Raw genomic sequence first — 10,198 nt, 5'->3', positions numbered from 1 at the left:
ATGCAGACTACAAAAAGACAAGCTAATGAACCTTTTTCTTTTTAATAATTCTAAAGCAGGGAAAGTTCAGAGTTTAGATCAGTGTAGGTGTTTCTTTATCACACTGTGGATAAGTACTGCTTTGCACTGACAGCATCTTTGTGCACTTGGCTTTGGTTAGCATTCAGTCTTTACAGTCACTTTCATGACTCCAGTGTCTAGACACCTTAAAACATCATGCAAAAAAGTGAGCCAAAACTTAAAATAGAAGTGAATTTATTTGAGAAAATTAGTGAAAAACTTTGTGCTCAACCAAACACAAACAACAAGGTTCACACAACAAAATCAGCAGATGTTTACTTTTATTTCGTCCAATTCATAGACTGTGTAAAAATATGAACTACATGTCATCAGAAGTGAAGCCAAAACCAGAGTCTGTTGTACAGACCGTACATGTGGTTTCATCTCCATCTTTAGTTTTACAGCACTGTAGATATTCAGTCAAATGGACAAAAGGCAACTATGTGCAAACAAATGGTAACAGAGTAAGAACGCATGTGAAATCTGAAAATATTTTACTCTGTTCATAGTCAACAGCTAGATCCTGGCCGTACTATAGAATCATTTCATGGTGAAAACAGTAATCGTCTTGTGTTGCAGCTCTCCCTGCATCGGGCCTGGTGACGCTGCTGGTGCTGATTGAAAACATGCCTCCTCTTTGATTTCAGATGCCACATTAGATTTGCTACCAGGCTCCTCTGCTCAGGAAATGAGAGATCCAATCTCCACATTACAAAAACTCTCCTCCACATGGTGCACATTGTCCTGCTGCCTCTGTTTAAACCTCTTTATAACTTATTTTCTCAGGCTTGGAGCAGTTTTGGATCAGTGAAGTACTGTCACATTTGCTGCCACCTAGAGGACACTGAGCTGCTGTACATGCTGCTAACAGGAACTGAATAATAACAGTAAAAGCTCCTGTGCTCCTCCTTCTTCATAAATCCAAAAATAAGTTGTCAGTTTAATCGGTGAACACAGTATCCCTGCTTGATGAATTTGCTAAAGTTGTTGGCTGTAAATCTAAAAATCAACATCAGTTAAAGAGAAAACAACTGCAGCTGACAGAACTGTAAGGACAACTTCATCTAATTTAGTTTGTAGGAGCAGCAATGATTTCACTGATCAGCTGTGCCTTTATGTGATGAAGCAGTAGAATAAAGTCAGTTCCACATGCTGCAGGATGATTAAGATGATGATGTTAGATATGAACTAAACGAATCAACATGTCTTCAGATGATTTATTCTCCCTCCTCTCTGCAGATGGTTCTCTCATATCTAATCAGGCACTCAGGCGTCACACCTAAAAATGTTTGTCTGTGTCTTCAATGTCTTGTGTTTCTCTGCCTCCGGCTGCTGCTCTCAACTCACAAAACCTGAGGATTGTTGGTTGAACTACCGGCTGAAATGTAAATGAAACAAACTTTGTTAAAGTTACATCAACAATCCCAATAAACCCGACAGATAATATCAGTGTCTGTTTTGATGTTTTTAGTTACACCTGTGCTCTTCCTGATAGGACAAACCAGCATATCTGCTGTATAAAAGTCTATTAAACACCTATATTTCTCACCCGGCTGGCCTCCATTAGTAGCATGATTGTGAACATTGCACAGATTTAGGCAGTTAAAGGGAAGTTAGCAGGCCAGCAGCTCATTTCAACAGGTCAATCCAGTCAAAGAAGAGTCGATTCAATGCTGTGGTCATTTTTGAAGCCACAATTTGTGGTATTTCTAAAATGCAGTGGATTATCAAAAAAAAACAAACACTAAACTGTTCATCTTTGGGAGACCAAAAAGCTCAACAAATTTGCAAAAATGGTGATGATTCTCTAGGGTTGAACTGAAAAATTACAGTGTTTTTTATGGGGTCTTTGTGGTTGTTTGACTATTTATTAAATGCTCCTCTAAAAGCATATAACTAGTTATAGCACTGAAGTCATGGGAGGCAGGTCAAGCTTCTGGATTTCTCAACATGTTGAAGAAGTGTGTCTGCAGCTGCTTTAAGAGTACATGCTGTACAAGCTAAGTAGTTTTAGCAAGTGGTGCCAACACAACACAAAAACAAATGCTTAAAGCTGTTAGAATCAATATTTTATTCAAAAAAAGTCCTTCACAGCTGGATCTACGGCTCCACTCAGCTTTTCAAAGCTGCTAAGTCCAATGAGTGGATCAAATGAGCTCAATTTAAACTGGTTCAGAGGAGTCACCAGCTGTAGTCAATCGTAATCACTTACAAGAAGTTAAACGGTCATGTCACTAAGAAAATGTGATCAACTCAACTGTCTTCATCACCTAAACTGGTCATTTACAATTCTACTATTCTACAATTTCATTTTGCAGACACTTTAGTCTAAAGTGACGTACATCTGAGAGTAGATGCAACACAAGCAGGGATCTAGTCAGGAGAAAACAACCTGGATAAGACCCATAAAACAAGCATTTCATTTATCTTGCTGCTGTATATTTTTGTCCCAGCAGATTTTGTCAGCCTAAATTTCCAACAGCCAAAAGTCAAAGCATTTCATTGTGAGTAAGCTTTAGTTTTCAGAGTCATTTTAATTTAAATGGTTCAAAGGAGTCATCAGCTGTAGTCAATCATAATCACTTACAAGAAGTTAAATGGTCATGTCACTAAGAAAATTTGATCAACTCAACTGTCTACATCACCTAAACTGACCATTTATCTTGCTGTGTATGTTTTGACCCAGCAGATTTTGTCAACTTTAATTTCCAACAGCCAATTAACAGCCAAAGGTCAAAGCATTTCAGTTTGAGTTAGCTTTAGTTTTCAGAGTTATCTTAGCTGAAGCAACTAATGACTATTTCATGGATTAGGAAAATCCTAATCCACCAATTACTGTGTCTGTAGCAGAAAAAGGTGAGAACTTGCCTGTTTTAATAGTACAAAAACTAAAGATAGTCACTTCACTGTTAGATATGACAAAGGAAAGCAACAAATCAACACATTTGTTTTTATAGTGCTTTGAAATGTCCCTAATTTTTCTTAATTTATTTTTACTGCTTATGCTAATTTTGTACCTTCTCATGTGAACATGTGTGCTGGTGTTACAATAAAGAACCTTGAATGTGAGAAGCTGAAGCCACAAAATGTTTTGAAATGTTTTATTGAAAAACGACCAATTGATTGATTATCCCAATGACGTCATTCAGTTTCTGGCGGATCATCGAATCTACTCATTCCTGCAGCTCTATATTAACATTTCACTCACTTTGTCACTTATGTTGCATCATTTGTTTCTAGAACTTGTGAACATGTTGTTGTTGTCGGCAGTGATCACGTCAGTCTCCAGGTCGTTTCCCCTTTAAAAGAATTTAGGGGACCGCTGAGGAGGAGGAGGAGGAGGAGGAGGAAGGGTGAGGAAGGGTGAGGAGGGGGGAGACGTGCATCCACAGCCAGGAGCCTCTGCGGAGCGGACACGCGTGTTTTTCATCATGTAGGAGCAGAAAGACGAACAAACTGCAGCTTCAGCTCCGAACTTCAGCATGAAGCTTCTCTGACACAAACAGCGGCTGACGCACTCGGATTTTTTTTTTCTTTTCTGCAGAGGATTAGAATAAAAACGCAGGTAAGCTCGTCTCGGGCTCCTCTGGAGGTGACTGGATCTGATTTCCTCCCTGCATCAATGTTTCACGCGCGACCCGGAGTCCAGGTTTGTTTTCAGGGATGAACTTTGGTGTGACTGCGTCAGATTACAGCGGTGATGTTTGGTGCATAGCGAGATTAAAGTCTGTCTGTCTGTCTGTGTCTGACCGCTGGAGACAGACAGACGGACAGACAGACAGACAGAAGGACGTGCGGCTGCTGCCTTCAGCACCAAGGACAGATCCGGAGGCTCCGGACGCTGCTGCGCACTTAGAAAGCGGAGGATGAGCCTCACCGCTGCTGCTGTGAATTAAACATAGACTCAGTTCATCAATGTGCACAGATGAGTTGTCAGATTGTTCATACAGCAGCTTCCTTCTGTTTCCTGCTTTCTCAGACACTACAGGGCTTCCTGACAGACACAAACCGGGTTAACTCCTCAACTAGAGCCAGTCTGAATCAAAATGCTGCTTTTTAAAGGGACACGTCAGACCAGGTACAAAAATGAAGAATCCTCGGGCGGGATCCTTCTTCCAGGACAGACAGACATGCAGAAACTGAATGTTATACATTCAAGGTTCTTTATTGTCATACCAGCACAGGTATAGATAAGAGATGGTGCAAAATTAGTGCTTGGTCCTGGTTGGTAAGAAAAATTGAAAAGTAAGGGAAATTAGAAAGCACGATGAAAACATTCTGATTTACTGCTTTCCTTTGTCATATCTAACAGTGAACTGGATATCTTTAGTTTTTGTACTACTAAAACAGAGAAGTTCTGACCTTTGGCTGTTACAGTCAGAATAACTTCTCCTAATGGTGAAACAGTATTAGTTGCTTCAATTAAAATGATTCTGAAAACTAAAACTAACTCAAACTGAAATGCTGGGTTGACAAATATACAGCAGCAAGATAAATTAGGTGCTTGTTTTACGGCTCTTATCCAGGTTGTTTTCTCCTGACTAGATTGCTGCTTGTGTTCTATCTACTCTCACATGTACGTCACTGTGGATAAAAGCGTCTGCTTAGTGAAATAGTAGAATTGTAAATGACCAGTTTAGGTGATGAAGAGAGTTGAGTTGATCAAATTTTCTTTGCGACATGATTGTTTAACTTCTCATAAGGGATTATGATTGACGACTCGATGTTTTGTATTATATTGTGGCTACATCAATCCTATAATTTGCAAGATTGCTTCTAAAATAATCCTTCAAAATCAAAAAGACCTGACGTTAGCAGTTATTCTCCTCTGTCTGTATAAACTGAGAGAGGAGATTGCACTTTGAGGTTATAAATACCATCAGGACTGTATTATTCCCTAAACAACACTGTCGGCAGCCTCTGTTTGGTGTTTTCTTTTTAACTTTTGAAGTAGCTACTCTACTATAATAATGAATCACTAAATGTGTTAAATACATTAGGTTTGATCCCATCTTTGACTGATGGATTGTGACTCTGTTTTACAGGAGCAGAAAATGGCAACCGCAGAGTTCTTCTTCTTCACTTTGTGGATTGCCGCCGTCCTCACCCCTGGACTCAGCTGCCCGGAGCTCTGCACATGCTCAGATAAATACAGCCGCCATTTTGCTGAATGCTCCAACAAAGACTTGGTTGAAGTCCCGGACGGTTTGCCTCCAAATGTTACAACTTTGAGCCTCTCCGCTAATAAGATCAGTTTGATCCCACTGGGGAGCTTCGATAACATCACCCGAGTGACCTCCCTGTGGATGGCCCACAACGAGATCGTCTCCATCGAACACGGGACCCTCTCGCCTTTGGTTCACCTGCGCAACTTTGACATCAGCCACAATAAACTCATAGACTTCCCCTGGGAGGACCTGCAGAACCTCACGGCTCTGGATATGCTGAAGATGAACCACAACGAGATGGTCCACCTGCCGAGGGACGCCTTCGTCAACCTCAATGACCTGAGATCCCTCCGACTCAACAACAACAGGTTCGTGACCATAGTTGAGGGGACGTTTGACAGTTTGGTGGCTTTGTCGTATCTGCAGATTTACAGCAACCCCTTCTCCTGCACCTGCTCCCTGGACTGGTTCAGAGTCTGGATCTCTACAACCACCATCACAGTGCCGGAGCAGAATTTGATCATCTGCGCAACTCCTGACAAACTCAAAGGCAAAGCGATTGGGAATCTGCCGGAGTCAAAGTGTACGAGCCCGAATGTCGTAATACGATCTGAGCCAAACACAAAACTCCACGAGGACAGTAAACTGGTTTTGACTTGTGAGTTCAAAGGAAACCCAAAGCCGCTGGTGATCTGGAACATTCAGAGCAGAAGCCTGAAACAGGAGGTGCCTTTGTTGTTCACTGAGGATGACTCTGCAGAGTCTAAAGAGGAATCCTTAACGTCCCACGATTCTGTTAAAGTCTTCAATAATGGGACTCTTCTCATTTCAAAGCTCAGAAAGGAAGATGGTGGCAACTATAGCTGCTCTGCTACGAATGAGTTCGGCAAAGACGAGGATTTGGTGTTAGTTGAGGTTGTGGCATTGCTAAAACCGACACCTGTTGAAGAAACAACCACAGCAGTGACTTACACTCAAACAAACCCACCTATACTTGAAACAATGGGCAAAATATCCATCTTTGATTCTGTGCGTCTCCCTGATTTAAAGACAAAAGACATCGTGAACGTCGTACCAACTTCTCCTCCGACCCTAGATGTCGAGACCTACGAGGACGTGACAAGATATCCGCCACGTTCGAGCAAATGCAGCTTGACGCCGAACACGAGATACGCTTCAAGCCATGTCTTCAACGGCAGCCTGGACGACATCAAGCAGTACACATTCGACTTTGGTGTCATTGCATTAGGGGTGTCAGAAACTGAGGCGACAGTGCGGCTCAATCCTCTACTCATACCCAGAGACAAGAGCACCAACCAGGCCGCCTCATCTGAGAGCTTCGAGGCTGACAGTGAGGAGGACGACGGCCTCTCAGATGCCTCCGAAGAAATCCATTCAAACGGCTTGTATTTGTGCATCACTGCTGACCGCAAACACTCAGCGGTGCAGTGGTCGAGGATCGAGGAGGGCGTCAACATGTACCTGTTCACTGATTTGCGTCCAGGCACCAACTACTCGCTGTGTCTGACCTACCGAGGGGAAGACTGTGAGGTCCAGGTGCTGTTCACCACCAGGAGGAAGGTGCCCAACCTGCTCATCATCATCTCGGTCAGCATCTGCCTCCTGACCGTCTCCACCGTGCCGCTGCTCGGCGCCACCTGCTTCCACCTGGTGTACAAGTACCGCAGCAAGACCTACAAGCTGATCCTGAAGGCCAAAGACCAGTACCACATGGAGAGGAACCTCGCCGCCAACTTTAACCTCCACGCTCCGCATACCGAGTCCCAGAGGAAGATCAACGGCAGCCAGCTGGACGAGGAGGAGGGCGAGACGGAGAGCGCAGACGAGGAGAAAGAGGCCGATACCGAGGAGAGTGTGGTGACGGAGTCTTTTTCTTTGTCTCAGTGCAGGAATCTAGACGACTGCGAGATGGGATCAGAGTACAGCGACCGGCTGCCTCTGGGAGCTGAAGCAGTGAATATTATAAGCAACTACAAATATCCAAATCAGTAACTGGTGACACATTGTGCAGCTTTTATTTATTTTTTATTTTTTCGCATTTAGTCATAACCAGTATTTTCTTCTGCTTGTGCCAACTCGTTAGGTTCTGTTTAGCTTTGCTGAAATACAGTGATCAGACCAACTATATGTATTCACTTTGAACCACAAGTCGAGCTACAACATTGAGTGACTGAGCTGCAGTCAGCTGTCAGGCGCTATTGATTGTGAGTGGAAATTTTCCAGACAAACAATGTAGTGAGAGCTGAACTAGGCCTTGTTTAAGTCCATATGTTGTTATAGCTGGAAATAATCCAGCTTGATTTCTTCCTTCAAAACGTTTCTTTGTCATTCTTGCTTGTACCATTGGGAAAACAAGCTCACAGAAACTGCACATAAAAGCAAATAAGACAAGACGTGTTTGTTCCAGAGAGAAACTGCATGACCCACCATGAAAGCAGTTAATGTCTGTGCAGCTTCTTGTGTTTTAATAATAGTTTTCTATTTTGGGAAATGTGCTTATTTGATTTCTTGACAAGTAAGAACATCTGCACCATTTTTACTCAGCCACCCCCAGGAGACCATTAGCTTAGCCTAGCAAAGGTAAACAGTCACCTTTTTATTCATCTAGTTGGTTTACTGAAAACATAGAGAGAGCATGCTCTTCTTTTAATAACAGATAATACTACAAATCTTTAAATGTGCATCTGGATCCAGATTTGCATTAAAATACACCTAGTGATAGACAATCAAGGGATGCATGTATCAGATATTTTAAATTGTAACAGAGCAGGGAATTTTTTTCTTCTCATTGTCGCCAAAGTGCTTGCTCAAAGGGAATCTTTTGGATTTGTTGGGTTTCTCTCAACAATATAAGTTCTTAACGTTACTATGTGAAGTGCCCTGAGATGTCAACTGCAATATAGAAATAAAATTGAATTGTATTGAATAAGAAACAAAATCTAACTACATGTTGTAAAAAAAAATCTTGGATCCGGCTGTGCTTTTTGGTCCATGCACCTGCTCAGCAAAATTAGGTTTCAAAATACAGACAAGTGACAAATTAAAGGAAAAGCCAATATAAAATGTCTTGGTCAGGTATTCCCTCATTTGGTGTTTTGATGATGGTGGTAAGGAGTTCTGTCCAACACATTGGATCAAAATCTTCTATATGTGTTCAGTTGGGTTGAGATCTGTTGCCAGTGAAGGTTATAGCATCTAATTCATATCTTTTTCATCAAAGTGACCTCCTGTGTTCTATACATGGAGACATTGTCATTCTGGAAAACACTAGAAATCTGTTTTCACAAGACCCAAGTGATCACTGAGAACAACTTTAAATTGATTTGCAGTGACCCTTTCCTCTAAAGGAACCAAATGGACCCAAACCATGCCAGAAAAATGCCCACAGCAACACCGTAGGGGTCCAAGGTTCTGGTTTTTCCTTTAATTTATCAGCTATGTTTCTCAGCTGATAGAAATAAAGAAAAAGGGGGAAGATATAACTTCTCCAACAAGGCAGTTAACAAGATAATCGTTAGTTTGGGAATCCTTTATACAGTAAAGCAGCAAAATATAGCAACAGCAACAATTTGAAGGCACTCATTGACTCACCAGTACTTCTTTCCTTAAAAAATAGAATAGGTCCTATTTAATTGTTAACATTTTTATTTGAGTCTCACTAGTACTGTTCCTTTCATCAGCACAGATGCCCAGAGGAATAGCTGGAAGTCGATTGCAGAAAATAATTCCAAACTTAATTATCGGCTTCATGTTTAGTTCTTCAGAGCATCTTGTTCGATCTGTCTGAAATATACCTCTCGGAGGTGAAGAGAAGATGAGAGCAAACAGCTAATCGATTGTTTCTGTCTTCTGGCGTCAGGAGAAGAAGAGCAGCTGCAATTGAGTGTTTGAAAACAAAAGGAGTATGTGTTAAAATAAAGGCAGCAAAGCTTGTGTCATGTATGAAATGCAAAAGTGATTAGGAAAATGTCAACTAGATGTAGTCGGCAAATGATAAGACCAATATTCTGCTTCAGTCTATTCAATTTGTGCTGTTGTATTAGAAGTGCTGTAGCTTATGAATACAGAAAAGAAGTTTAAATGTTAATAATAAAAAAAGCTGTGTTGTTTCAAAGGAAAAATAAAATCACTTTGTCCCGCAGCTAAGAACTCGTTGTCCAGTTTTACTGTGAACATTTCCTTTGGAAATCTAAACAAGCGGCTGTTTTAAATGAAATTTATCGTGAAATGTGATTAGTTCACTAACAGTACAAGCTCTTACCAGTGTGTCTATGGAGCTGTTGCTCTGTTGTATCTGGGTCATGTTGTCCAACCTGCTGTATTTCCCAGAGTGTTAGAAGACCTGCATGCTGCCTGTCGTTGTGAGTCGCAGTATGCCACGTCCTAAATATTCAAATAACAACTTCGGGTCTGTGTCTGTTGTTGTATTTTTTTCAGTTTTATAACCCTGTAACAAAGATAATAGTATGTTTTTACCAAAGTGTTTAACTCTCCTAATCCTATGTGCCTCAATAAAGTTTGAACATAAGAAAAAAGGAAGTGTTCATCTGCTCATTAGTTTTTATGTCCAACATTGCACCATATAACACTTTTAATAAACAAACCAATGCATTTATGAATTCAGGAGTTTAGAGGGTGTAAACAATGTGTTAATTGACTACTTGAGTCCTTGGTACAGTATCACTAAAAAGTCAAATGACTCTCAACTGCACCACCTCTCAATTTCTGCATTTCTAAGTTGACATGTAAAGGACTTCCTCTTATGAGCAATCAAAAACAAATACATTAGACAGATTGTATTGAAATTCTGGCCCCACAGTAGAAACTCAGTGCAACAAAACTGAGGATATCTGCAATTTCACATCATTCCAGCAGCATGAACATAATTAGAAAATGGCCTTTCTCAGCTTTAAACCTATGAGCTGTGTCTACCTGCATGTCTACTTCAT

The 10,198-nt window shown here is 41.2% G+C and overlaps 1 protein-coding gene across 2 annotated transcripts; it reads left to right on the top strand.

The window, feature by feature from the left end:
* Nucleotides 1-3,417: 3,417 nt before the first annotated feature.
* Nucleotides 3,418-9,784, top strand: LOC111576513 (immunoglobulin superfamily containing leucine-rich repeat protein 2-like). Of its 2 annotated transcripts, none has more exons than XM_023282226.3 (2): nucleotides 3,418-3,625; nucleotides 5,106-9,784. In XM_023282226.3, exon 2 carries the CDS (start codon nucleotides 5,115-5,117, stop codon nucleotides 7,239-7,241), a length of 2,127 nt encoding a protein of 708 aa, XP_023137994.1. In that variant the 5' UTR covers nucleotides 3,418-3,625; nucleotides 5,106-5,114; the 3' UTR covers nucleotides 7,242-9,784. The 2 variants fall into 2 exon arrangements, with proteins under 2 accessions (XP_023137994.1, XP_035809604.1); XM_035953711.2 differs by having other exon boundaries at nucleotides 3,418-3,709.
* Nucleotides 9,785-10,198: the final 414 nt, after the last annotated feature.

Source organism: Amphiprion ocellaris, chromosome 1 (genome assembly GCF_022539595.1).
Source record: "Amphiprion ocellaris isolate individual 3 ecotype Okinawa chromosome 1, ASM2253959v1, whole genome shotgun sequence".
Classification (NCBI taxonomy): domain Eukaryota; kingdom Metazoa; phylum Chordata; class Actinopteri; family Pomacentridae; genus Amphiprion; species Amphiprion ocellaris.
This window is presented reverse-complemented; position numbering and strand designations above follow the sequence as displayed.